Source organism: Erythrolamprus reginae, chromosome 11 (assembly GCF_031021105.1).
Source record: "Erythrolamprus reginae isolate rEryReg1 chromosome 11, rEryReg1.hap1, whole genome shotgun sequence".
In the NCBI taxonomy this organism is placed as follows: Eukaryota; Metazoa; Chordata; class Lepidosauria; order Squamata; family Dipsadidae; genus Erythrolamprus; species Erythrolamprus reginae.
Window position 1 is genome coordinate 35,854,311 of NC_091960.1, and position 21,864 is coordinate 35,876,174.

General features: G+C 42.3%; 1 protein-coding gene across 1 annotated transcript in view; it reads right to left on the reverse strand.

The window, feature by feature from the left end:
* Positions 1–21,864, reverse strand: part of ADGRB2 (adhesion G protein-coupled receptor B2) — a 251,233-nt gene that overhangs the window by 107,694 nt on the left and 121,675 nt on the right. Inside the window, exons 6-9 of the mRNA XM_070764684.1 lie at positions 16,031–16,195; positions 4,938–5,102; positions 2,801–2,902; positions 1,302–1,408 (exon numbers count right to left, since the gene is read on the reverse strand). Of these exons, the coding sequence (XP_070620785.1) occupies positions 1,302–1,408; positions 2,801–2,902; positions 4,938–5,102; positions 16,031–16,195 (539 nt within the window). The remainder of the gene's footprint in view (positions 1–1,301; positions 1,409–2,800; positions 2,903–4,937; positions 5,103–16,030; positions 16,196–21,864) is intronic.

A 21,864-nucleotide genomic window follows, 5' to 3' on the forward strand; every position in this document is an offset into this window, starting at 1 on the left:
AGATTATTATCAAAGAAAATGAGGCCACCTGTGGTTGGGTGGGGCTGTGGTGATTAGTGAGGCTGCTATAAATAGCAGCCTGTGGGTTTGGCCATTGTGGAGGATTATCTGATCGTGGTGTTTCGTGACTGCTTTACTGACTTTGACCTTTTGTGTGCTGATTTTCCCCCGCTTTGAACCTAAACCAGAGCAAAGTGTGTTTCACTTTGTGAAAGAAGAAGGACTGTGAATTGCCTCACAGCTGCAAGCTAAGTATCACAGAACTGATAAGGGACGTGTACAAATGACCAGTTTGTTTGGAGACGAGGGCTCTTTGCTATACCAAAAGAGGGCTTGGTTTAAGTGACTTTTCATTATAAAGAACATTGTTTTGAATTTTCAAACGTGTGTGTGTGTCTGAAATTTGTACCTGTGAATTTTTGGGAGAAGACTACCAGAGAGCCCGACAGAACACTAGGTAGCCCCCAAACCCTGCATCTCAGAAGGGAAAAATTCCTCCCTCATTCCAGGTTGCAAGTTCATTAATAATAATAATAATAATAATTTATTAGACTTGTATGCCGCCCCTCTCCGAAGACTCATTCCAGGTTCCTCCCTCATTCCAAGTTGCGAGTTCCTATCTTGACTCAGTTTCCATTAAATGTTGACACGATTGCAAAGAGAAGAACAGCTGGATATTACATATTTTATGCATTTTGTCCACAGTTCTGTTCTTTCCTCTTTTACCATTTATTTTATTTATTTATTTATTTATTCATTCATTCATTCATTCATTCATTCATTCATTCATTCATTTATTAGATTTGTATGCCGCCCCTTTCCGTAGACTCGGGGCGGCTCACAACATAATAAAACAATTCATAACAAATCTAATAATTTACAATTTAAAATTTAAAGTAGTTAAGAAAACCCCATTTTTAAGCAGACATACCTACAAACATACCATACATAAATTGTATAGGCCCGGGGGAGATATCTCAGTTCCCCCATGCCTGACGACAAAGGTGGGTTTTGAGGAGTTTACGAAAGGCAAGGAGGGTAGAGGCAGTTCTAATCTCTGGGGGGAGCTGGTTCCAGAGAGTCGGGGCCGCCACAGAGAAGGCTCTTCGCCTGGGGCCCGCCAACTGACATTGTTTAGTTGACGGGACCCGGAGAAGGCCCACTCTGTGGGACCTAATCGGTCGCTGGGATTCGTGCAGCAGATGTCAAGCTCTTATCTAAACCAGGCAGGAGGTGGGCCAAGTGGTAGAGAAGAGGGGATTTCCAGGGGCCAGAGTTGCCTTGCCAAAATTTGCACCTACTGAAAGATGTAAATATCTGTACTCGTGGGAAATACAGCGTGCGAAGCTGGGCAGACTCCAATAAGCCACACCGTGAGAGTTGAGCAGGCACTGTCGGCTGGCAGATCCTAGGAAAAGAAGCAAGTCACTGGTTATTGCCCATCACTCAAAAGGCCGGGACATCCACCCCCATCAAATTCAGTTACTTATTGCTCAATGGTTAGGTTGGAGAATGATGGGTTGGCGGTGAGCCTAATGGGTGGTCACTGGCCCTGTAATCCACATGGTCAAGGAATTAAGAAATTCTGACTCCCATTAGGGAGGTGGGAGTTCAGAAGTGTCAAGAGAATAATAATAATAATTTATTAGATTTGTATGCCGCCCCTCTCCGAAGACTCGGGGCGGCTCACAACGATAAAAAAACAATATTATAATGGCACAAATCTAATATTAAAAAAACTAAAAACCCTATCATAATTAAAAACCAAAGAGCACATACATACCAAACATAAATTATAATAAGCCTGGGGGAAAGATGTCTCAAATCCCCCATGTCTGGTGGTATAGGTGGGTCTTAAGTAGTTTACGGAAGACAAGGAGGGTGGGAGCAGTTCTAATCTCCGGGGGGAGTTGATTCCAGAGGGCCGGGGCCATCACAGAGAAGGCTCTTCCCCTGGGGCCCACCAGACGACATTGTTCAGTCGACAGGACCCAGAGAAGGCCAACTCTGTGGGACCTTATCCATACTGGGATTCGTGCCACAACTGTATATGGAACCCACCATCTTGACCTCTTCTGAACCTCTAAAGACATTTTGACCCTTACAGATATTTGGTGGGCATTTAATAAGAATCAAGAATCATAAGGTACAAAGCATAGGGTACAAATAAGCAATCAAATAATTAGATTAGAATATTATTATTATTATTATTATTATTATCATTATCATTATCATTATTATCATGTCAATACAACACAGCAAACGAGATCACTATGCTGGATTTCGTATTTCATCCCCAGTCGGGCGCTTCCCAAGCTCCTAGGACTGTGTGATGTAGCGGCAAATTATGTTTGCCGATCCCAGTAAAGCGGCCTTTTGCAATTGACAGATGGAGATTTTGTCAATTCTGATGGTTTTCAAATGTCCGCTGAGATCCTTTGGCACTGCGCCCAGCGTGCCAAGTACCACTGGGACTACTTTCACTGGCTTATGCCAGAGACGTTGCAGCTCGATTTTTAGATCTTCATATTTCACTAATTTCTCTATTATTATTATTATTATTATTATTATTATTATTATTATTATTATTATTATTATTATTAAATTTTAATTCAATTTATTAGATTTGTATGCCGCCCCTCTCCGAAGACGACTATTATTATTATTATTATTATTATTATTATTATTATTATTATTATTATTATTATCTACTCTTCCTTTCCAATTGTCCTCTGTGTTTTTGGCTCCAATTTTGAGAACCTATATTATCAATCTCGACCCAGGTAGAGGCTGCACCTACCGGTAGCATTAGATGAGCATTTATTGTAGACTGTTTCACCAGCTGCAGCTTTCTTCCAAGTCATCAGGGCAATGGACTCATCCCGGCACATCTCATGGAAGGCTGGAAGGAGAGAAGATGGAACAGGTGGGAGCAGCGGAATAAATACCCTCACCTAGCAAAGTTAGACGCCAAAGATAAGATGGTGGGAAAAAGAAGGGCATTGTAATGGTCAAAAAGAGGGCGGGGAAAATATTTACTGACCCTTCACATCCTGGACACAAACTGTTTCAACTCCTACCCTCAAAACGTCGCTACAGAGCACTGCACACCAAGACAACTAGACACAAGAACAGTTTTTTTCCAAACGCCATCACTCTACTAAACAAATAATTCCCTCAACACTGTCAGACTTTCTACTAAATCTGCACTTCTATTCTACTAGTTTTTCTCATCATTCCTTTCACCCATTTCCTCCCATGTTGACTGTATGACTGTAACTTGTTGCTTATATCCTAAGATTTTTATTAATATTGCTTCTTCATTGCTTATTTGACCCCTATGACAATCATTAAGTGTTGTACCACATGATTCTTGACAAATGTATATTTTATTTTATGCACGCTGAGAGCATATGCACCAAGACAAATTCCTTGTGTGTCCAATCACACTTGGCCAATAAAAATTCTATTCTATTCTATTCTATTCTATCACCAAATTAAGAATGTGCAGGTGAATTTATTTCATTTTTCCCTCTATCAATTCTTACATCAAATTTAAAATATGCTTTTAAATTTATTCCAACGGCAAGAGATTTAGAACAGCGGCCCCCAATACAGGGTGTGTTCCAAAAGTAATGCAATTGAATTTCCCGCACTGCTCCTATTGGTCGGAGTGGGACCGAAGCACTTGGAGTAGGTGGGGGGGATGCTAAGCTTTGCCATGAAACCGGTCTCAATGCTCTCCAAGCTGTGGAAGTGGCAGGATGTCAGTTATTGTAAACCTCTGCGTGCCGAATGTGTCACGAAAAAAATGGATTGGAAATTTCAAGTGAAGTATAGAAATTGAACCTGATTATTTGGACAACGTCATCACTGGTGATGAAACCTGGGTTTTTGAATACGACACAGAAACAAAACGCCAAAGCTCTGAGTGGCACACTGACCAGTCCCCCAAGCCCCAAAAGGCAAGAATGAGCGAATCAAAAGTGAAAACAATGCTCATTGTCTTTTTCTACAGTAAAGGAGGGGTCCCTAAGGAGTTTGTTCCTCAAGGACAGATGGTTAACGCTGCCTACTACGTGGATGTGCTGGAAAGACTCCGAAAAAGGGTCATCAGGACGAGAAAAGACATCTCCGCTACCTGGCAGCTCCATTATGACAACACACCTTGCCACAACGCGCTATGAGTCCGCGAGTTCCTGGCCAAACACCAGGTGCCAACGCTGCCCCCACACTCCCTATAGTCCTCATGTTGCCCCAGCAGACTTCTTTTTGTTCCCAGCCCTGAAAGGAACCTGTTTTTCATCCATAGAAGAGATCCAATCAACCGTGGCGAAGACCTTGCAAGAGGTCCCTGAAGACACCTTCCAGGGCGTGTACCGGTCATGACAGAGTCGATGGAAAAAATGTGTAGAGGCCCAAGGACAGTACTTTGAAGAATTTTAAGTGTTTGTGCAAATCTATTCAATAAATTACTTCAAAAAATAATTGCTTTATTTTTGGAACGCACCCTGTATTTTGGGCACTGGGGACTGGTTCTGTTGAGAGAAGTTTTCCACAGACTGGAGGGAGCATGGTTTCATGTACTGCCTTCCTCCTGCGGATGGGGCTTCACTTGTTTGTGCAGTCCAGTTTCTGGCATGCTGGGGACCGGTTCCAGTCCAGAGACAGGGAGTTGGGGGCCCTGAATTAGGGGTGGGGTCCAGTTTTCTTGTGCATGCTCAGTACTTTAAAAATATTTTGCGCATACACAGAATAAGAATAAGCAATGATCAGGTGAGCATACAGAATAAAATTGGGTGGGGCAGATGCAAGGATGGACAGCAGGCAGGACGGGGTGGAACACAGTTCCACCAGTGGAAATGAAGACCAGTAGAAAACCACCCATTTTTATTCAAGGAGGGCTGCCATATGCCAAATGCTGTGATGCCAAATACCTGGGCATTTTTTCTCGTTGCAGGTCTTCACTTCTTCCCCGCTTCCCTCACAGGGGTAGTCTTGTGCTCCCATCCCCTGGCACATCCGGAAACGTTTCTGCCAGCCGGTGTCACAAGTCTTGGAGCACATGTTCCATTCACTCCATGGACCCCACTTGCTTGCAGCTGTAGATAAGTGATAGGTGGAAAAGATTAGGGCCTTCTGAACTCCATGGAACACACACTCTCTGCTCTCTTTTGTTATCCACCCATATCTATCTGTCTGTCTGTCCATCTGTCCGTCCATCCATCCATCCAATCCAATCCAATCCGTCCGTCCATCCATCCATCCATCCATCCATCCATCCATCCATCCATCCAATCCATCCATCCATAGAAACATAGAAACATAGAAACATAGGAACATAGGAACATAGGAACATAGAAACATAGAAACATAGAAACATAGAAGACTGACGGCAGAAAAAGACCTCATAATCCATCTAGTCTGCCCTTAGACTATTTTCTGTATTTTATCTTAGGATGGATCTATGTTTATCCCAGGCATGTTTACATTCAGTTACTGTGGATTTATCAACCACGTCTGCTGGAAGTTTGTTCCAAGTTTGATCCATCCATCCGATCCATCCATCCATCCATCCATCCGATCCATCCATCCGATCCATCCATCCATCCATCCATCCATCCATCCAGCCAGCCAGCCAGCCAGCCAGCCAGCCAGCCAGCCAGCCAGCCATCCACCCATCCACCCACCCACCCACCCTCTTAGCTGGAGGACCAGATAGAAGGGCTCTGAATAGAGGAGGACACCTTTGGGATCAGAGAGATGCATGGGGGTCTGGCTGACAATTGCTTTAATTAAATATTCCAAAAACGATTAAACCCATTTATCAATAATTCAGACTTCATTTAAACTAAAACAGCCTCTTGTCTCACCCGGGGTTGTGATCACAAGGGGTAACTTAACAAATGGAATTCATTTTCCATCCCTCAGGAGGTACCCTCTTTTAAAAAATGTGTTTTTATTAGAACTAGAGAATTTTGAGATATAAGGCAATTGCCAAAAAACCCCCAAAACAACAGTACGGTCGCCCAAGACAAGATTTGGGCTTGGGCCTCTCACATAGGCAAATACTATATTTTCCCCAAATTTCTGACAATAGTGGAGCCCTTTTTAGTGTCAGATTTTCATTGGAAGCATATATCACCCTTCAGGTTCTGGTACCGGAAGAGTGTACCAAAATTAATCATCTTTGGAGGAAGGTAATCCATGGCCAGAGTTCCTTTAGGTCAGGGTCTCCAACCTTGGCAAGTTTAAGAATTGTGGTCTTAAAGTTGCCAAGGTTGGAGACCCCTGCTCTATGAGACATCACTGGAAGTGTTCAGACCCTGAAGAAAACTCACTGGTTCTTTTCACTGGGTGTCACCGAGCGGTGGGCTACAAGCCGTAACGTTAAATTGCGCTCACCACCATGGCTCATAAGTGTTTGTAGGGCCAGCATTTACCAAGACTCAGTAACCAAAGCCTTTTTTCCTTGCAAAAAACCCTACTTAAAGTGACTGTGATAATTGAAGAGTTTTGATTGTGAACTCCTCTATAAGTTGAGCCAAGATGCACATGAGAATCCAGTTTTTATCCAGTGCATGAAGCAGAAACCGTCTCCACCAATGCCTGTTGCAACTTATAGCTCCCATACAGAGTCAGCTGCCCCTTCCTCTCCTAGACCGTGATAGCAGTGGGCACACGAATGAGACGATGTCATGGCAAAGACCCCTGCATTTTTAATGCTAGCACTCCAAAAAGAAGACAGAAATGCACACGCTTTCTCCCCGATGTGCTATCATTCTTTGCATGATGGCTTTTGTGGAACGCTTATTGGGAGCATTAAAATATATAATTTCCTGGCCAGAGTCTGTAATATTTCATTCAAGCAAAATGTTAAGAGATCAGGTGAGGGAAGAGTGCAGCAGTCCTTTGCAATTTTTGCCAAGAAAAATATAGTGGTGTGTCATAATAAATTTAATTAACAAAGGCTCCTTTGTGCGCAAAGTATTTCCCCGCGAAGGATGTTTCCTCTTGTGTATCCAAATGATTCTCAGCATTAAAAATGAGCTGCTTCTAAGCGTTCTCTCTTGGAATATGTTGTGATTCAGCCTGAGGCTCCTCAGGGACCGGCTGGAGCTCTGCCGGATCCATGCCCAGAGGAGGAGGACAGTGAACAGGAGGGGGAGGACCAGGCAGACGGGGGAGAGGAACGTCAGGAAGAGGAGGAGGGAGAGCAGCCTGAGACCCCCGGGGGGGGCCTCTCCCCAGCTAGTAGCCTGGATTCATTGGATGAAGACGCACAGGCTATAATAGACATGAGGCAGCGACGAGCAGCTCAAAGACGGGGCCAATTAGAAAGGTATTTCCATCCCTGAATTGGCAACAGCTGGGTTTGGGTGTGGTTCTCCTCAGCAGGGTTGAAAAGGCAGGCCGCCCTTACAGTCTTGTGGAGAGTTATCAATTGGGAGTCCTGTGACCTTGCTTAGATTCTCGGTGTCTCTGATCTTGGCTTGTGGCCTAGAAGTCTGGAAGACTTGGGGGAGGCGTGGGTTTTATTATCTCCAGCGTTGTTTTTGCCAGCAAGAATCCTGTTTTATTGCCTGGCCTTCGTGAAACCTCTGTGAAGCTTCATAGTGTTCCTGTCTGTAAGAACAGTTTTTGTTACCTGTGTTTGCTTCGAATTATATCAACTGCCTTTGCTTTTTACCAGTGTGTCTGGATACTCTTTTTGGTTGGGGTTGGCGTCTGGGGGGACCCAGACAGAACAGAATAGAAGCAAGCCATTTTTGTATGAGATGCCCATTCCCAATGAGAAAAGATAACTTAAACAGATAGAAGCAGTAAAGAAAGCAAATTCCATGCTTGGCATGATTAGGAAGGGAATCGAAAATAAGTCAGTAAGTGTTGTTTTGCCTCTGTACAAATCGATGGTGAGACCACACTTGGAGTCCTGTGTACCATTTCTGGTCACCACACCTCAAGATGGATATGATGAAACTGGAAAAGGTGCAAAAAAGGGCAAAAAGAAGGATCAAGGAAATGGAGCCCCTCCCTTATGATACCAGGTTGCAACGCCTTGGTCTCTTCAGCCTTGGGAGACGGTGTTGAAGGGGGGACTTGATGGAAGTGTATAAAATCATGCATGGGATAGAAAACGCGCAGTGGGATTAGTAGGTTTATGCACTATTTATTGAATATTTAATAGTGTTTTTATTGTCCTTCCTTAGTTCCTTAGTATGATCTTTAATTACTTTTAAAATGGGAAATAATTAAATAGTATTTTTGCCCATAAATGCTTTAATCATTTGAATCCAGAACTGAACTTTTAGAGCAATTAAAGAAAATTGAGCTCCTTGCCTAATCTGTTATCCTACTGAATCTTGTGGGTTCAGTATAAAACCTTAAAACGTTCCTGTGCTCCTCAGCAAATCATGCTGTCTACCATTTCTGTCCTTTTTGTGGCTATTCAAATAATGGGACTTAATGAACTGAAAAAGAGTCCAAGCACCTATTTTAAAACTTATCTTGGTCGGTAAGCCACTCCCACCCTGTCACATGACCTTTAAGCCACCCCGTCAGATGATTGTCAAGCCACTCCCACCTGGTCACATGGCTGGCAAGCCACTCCTACCTGGTCACAGTAAAAAAAATTGGCAGCCCATCACTGGATATACTATGTGTTCTTTTGCTTTCATTTATTGCTATTGAGAATATTGAGATAAAATTGGCTTGTACCTTTGATTCTTTTGCTAAGCATTTCTTGACTGGAAGGGTGAGGGGGTTGCTATCTATTTAGAAGATACAAAAGGGATATCCATCTTTTCTTCTTCTGCAATGTCTGAAAATATCCCTTCCTTTTTCCAGGCTAATTTCACATAAGCTCCTTTTGATAAGACATTCTACTTCTTAACTTTTGGCTTGTACAGAATCTTTCTATTCGTTTTTCTGTAAATATGATAAACTTGCTCCTGAACAACTCCATACCCAGCCAAAGCCAAAACTTTAGAGACCTGGATTTGAGTCTTATTTCAGAGGCAGAACCTTCATAACTTGACAAAGGAACAAAGTGACCACCCAGTTACTGGAAAGAGGAAGAGACAATGATGTACTTTGCAGGAATAAGGAGAGCCCACATAAACATACTAAATCCAGTAATCTCAAAAAGGGATGAACAATAGTTCATCTGAGCTGAGCTTCAGAGAGAAAGAACTAAAGCAGTGTTTATCAACCTGTTCTGTCTGGGTCACTCCGGAAGCCAAGACCAACCCAAAAAGAGAAGCCAGACACACTGGTAAAAGGCAAAGGCAGTTTATAAAATTCAAGAAAAACACAGGTAACAGAAAATGTCCTTACAAACAGGAAAACGCTGTATCTTCAAATAAATCCACAAAGGCAAAACTCCATGCAGCAATACAGGATTCTTACTGCCAAGCCGAGGCTGTAGATAGCAGACCTACACCTCCCACAGGTCTTCCAAACTGCTGGGCCACAAGCCAGGAACAGAGACGCCGAGAACAAAGCAGGACACCGTAACTCCAACTGATAACACTCCACATGGCTTCAAGGGCTTGCCTGCCTTTTAAACCCTGCTAAGGAGGACCACACCCAAGCCCAGCTGTTCCTAATTCAGTGCTGATAATACTTCTTTAATTGCTCCTTTCTCTGATCTGACCGTCTCTGTCGCATGTCAATGACGGCTTGAGCTTCATCACCTAATGACTCCAAGCTACTGGCTGGGGAGAGCCCCCCCCCCGGGGCTCTCATGCTGTTCTCCTTCGTTCCATTCCTGACTTTCCTCTCCCACATCCGACTGTTCAGCCCCCTCCTCTTCGCTGTCATCTTCCTCCGGGCATGGAGCCAGCAGAGACACAGCCGGTCCCTGAGCAGCCTCAGGCTGAACCACAACACAACCTCTGCCACCTCTGAAGATGTGTGGACTACAACTCCCAGAATTCCCCAGCCCCAGGGTAGGTAAAGTTGGCTCTTCTATGACATATGGACTTCAACTCCCAGAATTCCTGAGCTAGCATGATTGGTTCAGGAATTCTGGGAGTTGAAGTCCACAAATGTTAAAGTGGTGGAGGTTGAGAAATACTGATCAAAGGGATACTAACTAAAAGGCTGTGATCATCCCCAGACCCTGCTGTCACTCTTCTGTAAAATGCAACTTGATTCTAAAGGAAGATGGGGAGCAGATAGGCAGAAGCAGCCCAAGGGCATCTGTCACTACTGTCTGATGGCTGTCATCTTCAAACCTGCTGCATTAGGAGCTGTGATTTTATAAAGAACAGCTGTGGCTGCAAACTGATTGGCAGAAAACAGGAGGATGTTAACCATGGCTTGCCAAGCCTGCAGCCAAGGATTTAGATAGCATCAACCCAAGATTCTGAGGCACAATTTATAATTGGGTTCTTAAAAGCTGAACAATTTGGCCAAGGAAAGAAGTCAGGATTATGAAGTCCTTGAAGGCAACCTTCTTTCCGTCTGGCTACCATCTAGGTCAACAGTCATTCTCCAGGTATTCCCGATGCAGCAAGGAAGACTTGGAGTTCCAGGTCATGGCTACTCCTTAGCAGAAGACTTCCAAGGACCAAAGCATGGCTGGGTTTCAGTCCTCATGAAAACATTTCTCATGTTCATTCCTCATGAAAACACTTAATATTAACCGCTCCAAACTTGACTGTAAAAAATATGACTTCAGTAACCGAGTTGTCGAAGCGTGGAACTCATTACCGGACTCCATAGTGTCATCCCCAAACCCCCAACACTTTACCCTTAGATTATCCACGGTTGACCTCTCCAGATTCCTAAGAGGTCAGTAAGGGGCGAGTACAAGTGCACTAGAGTGCCTTCCGTCCCCTGTCCTATTGCTCTCCTATATCTCCTCTACCTTTCTTCAATTCCTATATCTCCTCTTCTATTCTTTCATTGATATGTTTTACTATGAGTATCTCCTCTATAACCTTCATCATGTATTTTACTCTGTGTGTGTGTGTGTGTGTGTGTGTGTATATATATATGTCACATGTTTAAGCTGAATTTGAAAATTAAGGGAGACTAGGATAGTCTATAGACTATATATAAATCTACGAAAACATATATATATATATATATGTGTGTGTGTGTGTGTGTTTTCGTAGATTTTCACGGGTACAGGTATGACGGTCTTGGTATATTCGGGTTTCTTCCCATGTAGGATTTGGAAATTTGTGGCGACGTTTCTATGAGGTCCCACTCATCATCTTCAGGCTGGTGTTTCTGTCCTTGTCCTAAGGCGAACACTGCGAGACCTGAGCTGCCTTCCTTCTATAAATACTGGTGGCTGGGTGTGGTTTGATGGCTCAGCAAATGCCTGCTGTGTAGAAACTTCCTGGTGAGTCAGTGGGGTAACATCTGGGGTCGTTGATGTAGCTGAAGTGTGCTGATTAGTTAATGGTTGTTGATTAGGCGTGATATCCTGAGTACTCAGGATACTTCAGCTACATCAACGACCCCAGGTGTTACCCCACTGACTCACCAGGAAGTTTCTACACAGCAGGCAATGGCTGAGCCATCAAACCACACCCAGCCACCAGTATTTATAGAAGGAAGGCAGCTTAGGTCTCGCAGTGTTCGCCTTAGGACAAGGACAGAAACACCAGCCTGAAGATGATGAGTGGGACCTCATCGAAACGTCGCCAGAAATTCCCAAATCCTACATGGGAAGAAACCCGAATATACCAAGACCGTCATATATATAGATTGTTCTGAGTTCGGGTTTTGCCCTGTGTAATATTTTGCATGTCTATGCGACGTTTCGGCGAAATCACATTCACCATCATCAGGCTGAAGTTCCAATCTTTGTGTTGTTGTAAAATGGAATGTTAGCAACTGTCATTTCTTCCTAGTATATAGTGTGGGGGTGGAGATTTGTTTTGAATGTAGCAAATAGATTGGGTGATTATGTTTCAGTGATCTGATTGGTTGGTGTAATCATAATTATTAGAAGGAATGACATGGAGATTTTTATGAAGTGTTTTGTTTAAGGCTGATTTCCAAATATAAAATTCTAAAATCATAATTATTAGAAGGATTGACATGCTGATTATTATGAAGTGTTTTTTTTATTTAAGGCTGGTTTCCAAATTTCTGGTAGGCGGGACGTGTCATATACCAGTGAAAATTTACGAAAACAAATATATATATATATATGTGTGTGTGTGTGTGTGTGTGTGTGTGTGTGTGTGTGTGTGTGTGTATGTATGTATGTATGTATGTATGAATACCACCACTAAAGCTAGTTGGCAAACACTGATAGTATGAAACCAGTGTACAGGAGGGAAGATGCAAAAGGGCCAAAAACCGGAAGATGGCAATTACGGCCATTGTGATTACACACATACACAAGGATGGGGCTTTGATTTAGCAGCATGTTGAAGATGTTGACCCACCCCTTCCTTCTGAGACTAAGCATCTGATAAATATTTGATTACCATTTCCTGGGCTTGTTGCTCTTCCCCTACAAGCTTACCATTTCTTCTTCACTGCCCGAGGTTATCTCTATCTCTTGGAGGAGTCTGAGGTTGCTGAGTTCAACAAATAATTTTTGAACAGCTCCTCCCCACTGTCTCATTGCTCTCAAGACCTTGATGGGGAAAATGAATTCTTCCGTCAAGGTTTTGCTCTTTTTATAAACACTACCAAGCGTATTTGCCAGTTTGGCCTACGGGCATTTTAAGAAACAAACAAACAAAGCGATGGAGATCAAACAGCAGAAATAGAGAGAGTGTTTAGCTAGTGTTTTAAATTCACCAAGGAGGAGAGATGAATAGACTTTCTTTTTATTTCTTTCACTTTTATCAAGCGTTTACTTTAATGAACTCAAGTGAGCATGGGGCCAGTTCTTGTTTTATTCTCATAACAACAACAGGTGTGAGATAGGTTGATGTGAGGAAAAGAAAAAGAATGGTTGGTGCAAACAGATCCATCTGGATGGATTAGACCAGTGATGGTGAACCTGTGCCATGGGTACCATAGGTGGCACTTAGAGCCATATCTGCTGGCACACAAGCTGTTGCACTACTTCAATTCCAACGTGCATGTGTGTGCCAGCCAGCTGGTTTTTGGCTCACACAGAGGCTGTGGGAGGGCGTTTTTGGCTTCCAGAGGGGTCGTGATTTCTGACAGTCTCAAAATGGGTGAACAGTGCAGTCGGGCGGTAGGGAAAGAAAGTAGGATGCTTGGCTACACAGCTAGAGGTAGAACAAGCAGGAAGAGGGAGATTGTGATCACGCTATATAGAGTGCTGGTGAGACCACATTTGGAATACTGTGTTCAGTTCTGGAGACCTCACCTACAAAAAGATATTGACAAAATTGAACGGGTCCAACGACGGGCTACAAGAAGGGTGGAAGGTCTTGAGCATAAAACGTATCAGGAAAGACTTAATGAACTCAATCTGTATAGTCTGGAGGACAGAAGGAAAAGGGGGAACATGATCGAAACATTTAAATATGTTAAAGGGTTAAATAAGGTCCATGAGGGAAGTGTTTGTAATAGGAAAGTGAACACAACAACAAGGGGGAACAATCTGAAGTTAGTTGGGGGAAAGATCAAAAGCAACCATGAGAAAATATTATTTACTGAAAGAGTAGTAGATCCTTGGAACAAACTTCCAGCAGACGTGGTTGGTAAATCCACAGTAACTGAATTTAAACCTGCCTGGGATAAACATATATCCATCCTAAGATAAAATACAGGAAATAGTATAAGGGCAGACTAGATGGACCATGAGGTCTTTTTCTGCCATCAGACTTCTATGTTTCTATATTTCCAGAGAGCCTCCAGGGGTTTGAGGAGGGCATTTTTACCCTCCCCTGGCTCCACGGAAGCCTTTGGAGCCTGGGGAGAGTGAAACAAGAGGCTATTGGTCCCACTAGAAGTTGGGAAACAGGCTGTTTCCGACCTCCCAAGGGCCTCAAGGGGGCAAGAGAAGCTGTTTTCGTCCTCCCCAGGCATTGAATTATGGATGTGGGCACTCGCACATGCACAATAATGCACACCTTAACCGAGGGGAAAAAAGGGTTGCCATCACTGGATTAGACCAAGGATACACAAAATAGCAAATCTGGATCCTTTGACATGCAAAACCACCTTGTTTTGACCTCAGAATAGTTGCTTCGGTGGGGAAGAAACCATCTTTGCAATTTAAAACAAATTCATTTGATTAGTTTGGAGGTGTTTTGTGATAGAAATAGAACTGGTTCCTAAGTGGGGCTGCCCATCTTGAACTTGAGAGAAAGTCTTTTTTGAAAAAATTGAAACTCTTACTCATGCACTCAAAATAACTTTCATGCTCAATCTAAGATGTTTCAGATTCAAGATACTTTGCACCCTCCATTAACCCCTAAACCTCTCAGCGCTATCAAAGTCCAACTGTCACCCATAGATAGATATTTTATATGTACAGCTGTAGATATTATTCAAGGGGCGTGATGGCTCAGCATTTAAAGACGTGGAGCTTATCAGCTGGAAAGTTGACAGTTTGGGTTCTAGACTTGAGCTCTGTGCATCCGTTCCTTGCTTCAGTTATGTTTGCCGATCCCAGTAAAGCAGCCTTTTGCAATTGACAGATGGAGATTTTGTCAATTCCGATGGTTTTCAAATGTCCGCTGAGATCCTTTGGCACTGCGCCCAGTGTGCCAAGTACCCCTGAGACCACTTTCACACGCTTATGCCAGAGTCGTTATTGTTGTTGTTGTTGTTATTATTATTATTATTATTATTATTATTATTATTATTATTATTAAGATTTGTATGCCGCCCCTCTCCGGAGACTCGGAGCAGCTCACAACCACAAAAACAGTACAAATCCAATGATTAAAACATGGACCTTGCTCCCCTCTGAGAAGAGATTTCCAAGTGCAGTGGGACCTCTACTTAAGAACTTAATTCATTTCATGACCAGGTTCTTAAGTAGAAAACGTTCTTAAGTAGAATAAATTTTTCCCATAGGAATCAGCGTAAAAGCAAATAATGCATGCAAACCCATTAGGAAAGAAATAAAAGCTCGGAATTTGGGTGGGAGGAGGAGGAGGAGGACAGTCGCTGCCGAAGGAAGAAGGTGAGGTGAGCACCACCTTTTGCCTTTCCGTGCCCAGAAGCTCCAAGAGGCAACCTCCCATATTTGAGCAGTATGGGAGGCAGCACGAGGGAGTCACCACAACAAAGTGGTTGATTCCCTCTCCAAGTGCCCAGAGAAAGGAAAATGCTCCATTCGCTCTGGGCTGCCAAAGCCTCCTTAAACGCCACCAAAAGGCTCCTCTGGCAGCCCAGAAAAGCCCGAGATGGCCTGGATTAGAGGGGGAATGGCAGAAAATTGGCCAGGCCTTTGTGCTGCTCTCAAATTTCCTGGGAATTTTTTCAAGGCTCAGGTTCTTAACCTACCCATCACTGCATGCATACCCAACTGGTCAAATCCATCTACTGTTGTGCTGGGTTTATCCCAGGCCCTTTCTTTCTTTCTTTCTTTCTTTCTTTCTTTCTTTCTTTCTTTCTTTCTTTCTTTCTTTCTCTTTCTCTCTCTCTTCTTTCTGTCTTTCTTTCTTTCTTTCTTTCTTGGATTTGTATGCCGCCCCTCTTCGCAGACTCGGGGCGGCTAACAACAGTAATAAAAAACAGCATGTAAATGCAATACTAAAACAGCTAGAAAACCCTTATTTGTAAAACCAAACATACATACAAACAAACATACCATGCATAAATTGTAAAGGCCTAGGGGGAAAGAGTATCTCAGTTCCCCCATGCCTGATGGCAGAGGTGGGTTTTAAGGAGCTTACGAAAGGCGAGGAGGGTGGGGGCAATTCTAATCTCCGGGTGGAGTTGGTTCCTGAGGGCCGGGGCCGCCACAGAGAAGGCTCTTCCCCTGGGTCCCGCCAAGCGACATTCTTTAGTTGACGGGACCCGGAGAAGATCCACTCTGTGGGACCTAACTGGTCGCTGGGATTCGTGCGGCAGAATCTGTTTCGTTTGGTTTTTGGAAGGCAACGAATAAAGAGAGTTCCCTTACCTGAGCATTCTGGATTGTAACACTCCCTGGCATCCGCATGCGCTCCTTTGCACTCTGCCAAGCCATGCGCCAAGACACTGCATTTACGGGTGCGCTGCTGAGTCCCATTGGAACAGGACACCGAGCACCGGCTCCAAGCTCCCCAGTCAAGCCACTGGCCTTCCACTGTCACAAAGAAGCACAAGGAAAAGTCCTTTCGTGAAAAATGGAGCACGGGCAAGAGGTTCCTCTTTCAGTCCAAACCAACTCAACTCCATTCCGTCTATCTCCCAAAGTAGGGATCCCCCACGAAGCATCTCCTCAATTTGACCCCTATGACAATCATTAAGTGTTGTCCCACATGATTCTTGACAAATGTATATTTTATTTTATGTACACTGAGAGCATCTGCACCAAGACTAATTCCTTGTGTGTTCAATCACACTTGGCCAATAAAATTCTATTCTATTCTATTCTATTCTATTCTATTTAACTCGAGTGGAATGAACAATAACATGGACTAGATGAGCAACTGTGTGTGTTCGACATTGCATTTTCTTTCAAAGAAGAACAACACAACTCAACAACCACAACAGGCCCCATGAGAAGGAAGTGGGAGAAAAATAGGCAGGAAAATCCAATGACCAACCAGATTATTAGAATATTTGAGCATAGGAGAAATATTAAAAAATAAAATAAATGTTTAAAAGTTACTAATTCTCATTGTTTGTATATGGGGAGGGCTGTGATAGCAAATTTTGCTTACCCTTAATTCCTTCTATGTTTTATCACATTTATTAATGTTTCAACTTTAATAATAGTTATCAGGTGCAAAAGACCAGGACCACATATGAAGTCCCAACTAAACTGATTCATTGCTCATGCCTAGGCACAAGAATCTACTCAACTAATGGTTATCACTATTTTGACACTAGGTAAGGGTTAACAGAATTCAAGGGGATTGGATTTAGTCCAGGGATGGGCTGTTGGGGGTTTGTAGGGGTTCGGGAGAACCTCTAGCTAAGATTCTGTGCAGTTTGTGAGTGACCTAGGGGAAGGTTTGGTAGGGAAGGTTTGCCTATTTGTCGATGACTCTAAAGTGTGCAATAGGGTTGATATTCCTGGAGGGGTCTGTAATATGGCAAATGATTTAGCTTTACTAGATAAGTGCTCAATGCAATGGAAACTGCAGTTTAATGTTTCCAAATGTAAAATAATACACTTGGGCAAAAGGAATCCTCAATCTGAGTATTGTATTGGCAGTTCTGTGCTAGCAAAAACTTCAGAGGAGAAGGATTTAGAGGTAGTTATTTCTCAAAATGGGTGAACAGTGCGGTTAGGCGGTAGGAAAAGCAAGTAGAATACTTGGCTGCATAGCTAGAGGTATAACAAGCAGGAAGAGGGAGATTGTGATCCCGCTGTATAGAGTGCTGGTGAGACCACATTTGGAATACTGTGTTCAGTTCTGGAGACCTCACCTACAAAAAGATATTGAGAAAATTGAATGGGTCCAAAGACGGGCTACAAAAATGGTGGAAGGTCTTAAGCATAAAACTTATCAGGAAAGACTTAATGAACTCAATCTGTATAGTCTGCAGGACAGAAAGGAAAGTGGGGACATGATAAAAACATAAGGTTCAGGAGAGAAGTGTTTTTAATAGGAAAGTGAACCCAAGAACAAGGGGGCACAATCTGAGGTGAGTTGGGGGAAAGATAAGAAGTAACGTGAGAAAATATTATTTTACTGAAAGAGTAGTAGATGCTTGGAACAAACTTCCAGCAGACGTGGTTGGTAAATCCACAGCAAATGAATTTAAACATGCCTGGGATAAACATAGATCCATCCTAAGATAAAATACAGGAAATAGTATAAGGGCAGACTAGAGGTCTTTTTCTGCCGTCAATGTTCTATGTTTCTATGTTTGGAGAACCCCCAAATCCCATTCCTCGTTGACCCTACCCCACCCCTCCCAGGAGCCCCCACACAGACCATTTTGTATGTGTGCAAATGATCTGTCTGTCTGCCTGCCTGTCTGTCTGCCTACCTACCTATCATCTATCTATCTATCTATCTATCTATCTATCTATCTATCTATCCATCCATCCATCCATCCATCCATCCATCCATCCATCTATCATCTATCTATCTATCTATCTATCTATCTATCATCTATCTATCTATCTATCTATCATCTATCTATCTATCTATCTATCTATCTATCTATCTATGTATCTATCTATGTATCTATCCATCCATCCATCCATCCATCCATCCATCCATCCATCCATCCATCTATCTATCTATCTATCTATCTATCTATCTATCTATCTATCTATCTATCTATCTATCTATATCTATCTATCTATCTATATCATCTATCTATCTATCTATCTATCTATCTATCTATCTATCTATCTCTATCTATCTATCTATCCATCCATCCATCCATCCATCCATCCATCCATCTATCTATCTATCTATCTATCTATCTATCTATCTATCTAATTTATATGCCGCCCATCTCCTCAAGGACTCTGGGCATCATACAACAAAATAAAAACAATATTTAAAAGAACAGAATATTCTCCTTGGAGGGAGGTGACCTTTCCCAGGGCAGGTTTTTCAAACAAGCGATTGATGAGTTTTATGATGCAAAAGACTGTTAGATAAAATTAGGGTGCTTGCTTAGACTTCAAAACTGAAAGCATCAACCAAATAAAATAAGCACCTGATGGCGAGAGATTACAGGAAGGCTGAAAGGAAACGGAAGAGAGAACAGAGAACAGCAGAGAAAACAATTGACAGCTTATCTCATAAATGGCTGCTCAGCCCCCTAAGTGGGAAGAAACCTGCCAAGAGACATTTCAAAGGATTCAAAAGAGATTCTCCGACTTAGTGGACTTTACTCATTTTAAAGGATTATAAGGAATTTGGTTCTAGGATTCTGCATTGCCATCTGTCTATCTGGATCAAAGTTACAAAGGATTATGAACTGAACACCTTTTATGCATTTGTAATAACTTACAAGCTGAAGATATTTATTTTATTTTATTTTATTTTTTTATTTTTTTATTCATTTATTCATTCATTCATTCATTCATTCATTCATTTATTTATTTAGTCCAATACACAATGAGGGTTTTAGTGGGTATATATCTATATACACATAGTAAAATACATGATGAAGGTTATAGAGGAGATACTCATAGTAAAATATATCTAAGAAAGAATAGAAGAGAAGATATAGGAATAGAACATATCAATGAAAGAATAGAAGAAGAGATATAGGAATAGAAGAAAGGTATAGGAGATATAGGAGAGCAAGAGGACAGGGGACGGAAGGCACTCTAGTGCACTTGTACTCACCCCTTACTGACCTCTTAGGAATCTGGAGAGGTCAACCGTAGATAATCTAAGGGTAAAGTGTTGGGGGTTTGGGGATGACACTATGGAGTCTGGTAATGAGTTCCATGCTTCGACAACTCGGTTACTGAAGTCATATTTTTTACAGTCAAGTTTGGAGCGGATAATATTAAGTTTAAATCTGTTGTGTGCTCTTGTGTTGTTGTGGTTGAAGCTGAAGTAGTCGCCGACAGGCAGGACATTGCAGCATATGATCTTGTGGGCAATACTTAGATCTTGTTTAAGGCGTCGTAGTTCTAGGCTTTCTAGGCCCAGGATTGAAAGTCTAGTCTCGTAGGGGATTCTGTTTTGAGTGGAGGAGTGAAGGGCTCTTCTGGTGAAGTATCTTTGGACATTTTCAAGGGTGTTAATGTCTTATTTCATAGCAAACCTTATCAATAATTTAGAGCTAGATGCATTATATCCTTGTTACCCCGACTATATATATTGCATATTCAGTTTGGAAGGGGGGAAAATTGTTGTCTGATGGAGATGAACAAATTGTTTTATTTACAATGGCTCTAAAAAAGAAGATATGAAAGAACGCACTGACAAATAGCAGCTGAGCATTATAGAGGATGTATTGAACTGATATGATTGCTGCAATTTTAGAGTATTTTGGTTGCAAATGTTTAAACACAAAACCCACAAATATACTGTATTTATCCCAAACAAGCATTCAAGTCATTTTAGCGCAATCTGTGTAATTTTTACTTCTTTGATTTTTGCTCAGTTATTCAGGACAACACATTCATACAGAAATGATAACTGCATATTCTATTCTTCTCTGTTGTGGTTGGCTCTGGCCCAGCTCCTGCCCCAGGGAATGGGGAGGTGGATGCAGGGGAAACTTCAACATGTCACAGGCCTGTGTTATTGCCGACAAAATCAGTTCAGAGTTTAGTTTCCTCGGACGAAGAAGAAGGTGGAGGAGGGCTTGGCACACAGCCCAGGCAGTCAATCTCCCTTATCTTCCATTGATTCAGATGATGACATTTTGGACCCACTCAAGCACAGAATTATGCATAGAAGAGACCAAGTAAGAACATATTACATGAAATGAGGGAGGCCACCAGTGTTTGGGTGGGGCTCCAGTAATTAGGGCTGCTGCTATAAATAGCAGCATGTGGGTTTGGCCGTTGTGGAAGAATATCTGATCGGAGTTCGTCAGGAATCCTGTGTTTTCAAGACTTTGTTGCTTTTTCGAGCCATGGAAAACAAAGCAGAGCAACGTGTGTGTGTGTTTGTCTCACTTTGTTGGAAGAAGAAGGGGTGTGAAGTTTCTTCACAGCTGCTAGCTAAGTACTTAATGGCTGCTTAAGGGAAATTGTACAGACTGCCCGGTTGTTTTGGGATGAGTGTTCTTTGCAATACAAAAAGAGTGCTTTGTTTATTTTGAATTTTGGGATAAAGAACATTGTTTTGAATTTTCAAATGTGTGTCTGTCTGAAATTTGTACCCTTGAATTTTCGGGAGGCTCCTATCAGAGAGCCCGGCAGAACAACTGTGGGGTAGCCACATCTTATGATCGTCAGGCAACAGGCAATAACATTGTGCATTTTCCTCACCAGCAGGCTCTGTTAGTAGCAGCCAATGCTGTAAGAAAGAAAATACCAAATTTTAACACCATTGGCCCATGAGTGTATTTCAGTGTGCAGTTAAATCCATTTGTGCACATGTTTTCACATTGTGGGTTGGGTCTACCATCGCTGCTGGATTTATGACAAAGCAAAGAAATAATGGGATCAGATTTTTTTTGTCATTCAGAAGATTTTTAAATATAAAAATGAACCCTTCATTTTTCCGCTTAGATTTGATTGACAAAGAGTTTGAAGAAAATTTGGAACTTACTACAGCAGCAAAAGTATGCACAAAGATGGAGAGATACACTAATTTCCACAATGAGTGGTGATGGGGAAGGTGATGGAGCTGGCAGAGAGGGCAAAATTGACTGTGTTAATTAAAAGAAAGAAACACGATCTAGTTTTGTTTACATTTGTTTTTTAAATCAAAAATGAAAAAAAATAGAACTCTAATTTTAGGTTTTGATGATTACAGTGATTTTTTGCTGTTCTAGAAAGGCTGTAGGTTGTAACTTTTGTATTCTGTTGCAGTGTTTCCCAACCTTGGCAACTTGAAGACTACTTCAGCTTCAACCGCAACAACACAAGAGCAGGCAACAGATTCAAACTTAACATTAACCGCTCCAAACTTGACTGTAAAAAATATGACTTTAACAATCGAGTTGTCGAAGCGTGGAACTCATTACCGGACTCAATAGTGTCAACCCCTAACCCCCAACATTTCTCCCTTAGACTCTCCACGATTGACCTCTCCAGGTTCCTAAGAGGCCAGTAAGGGGTGTACATAAGTGCACTAATGTGCCTTTCATCCCCTGTCCAATTGTCTTTCCTTTATCTCATATATCATATATATTTTCTTCCTTTCATAT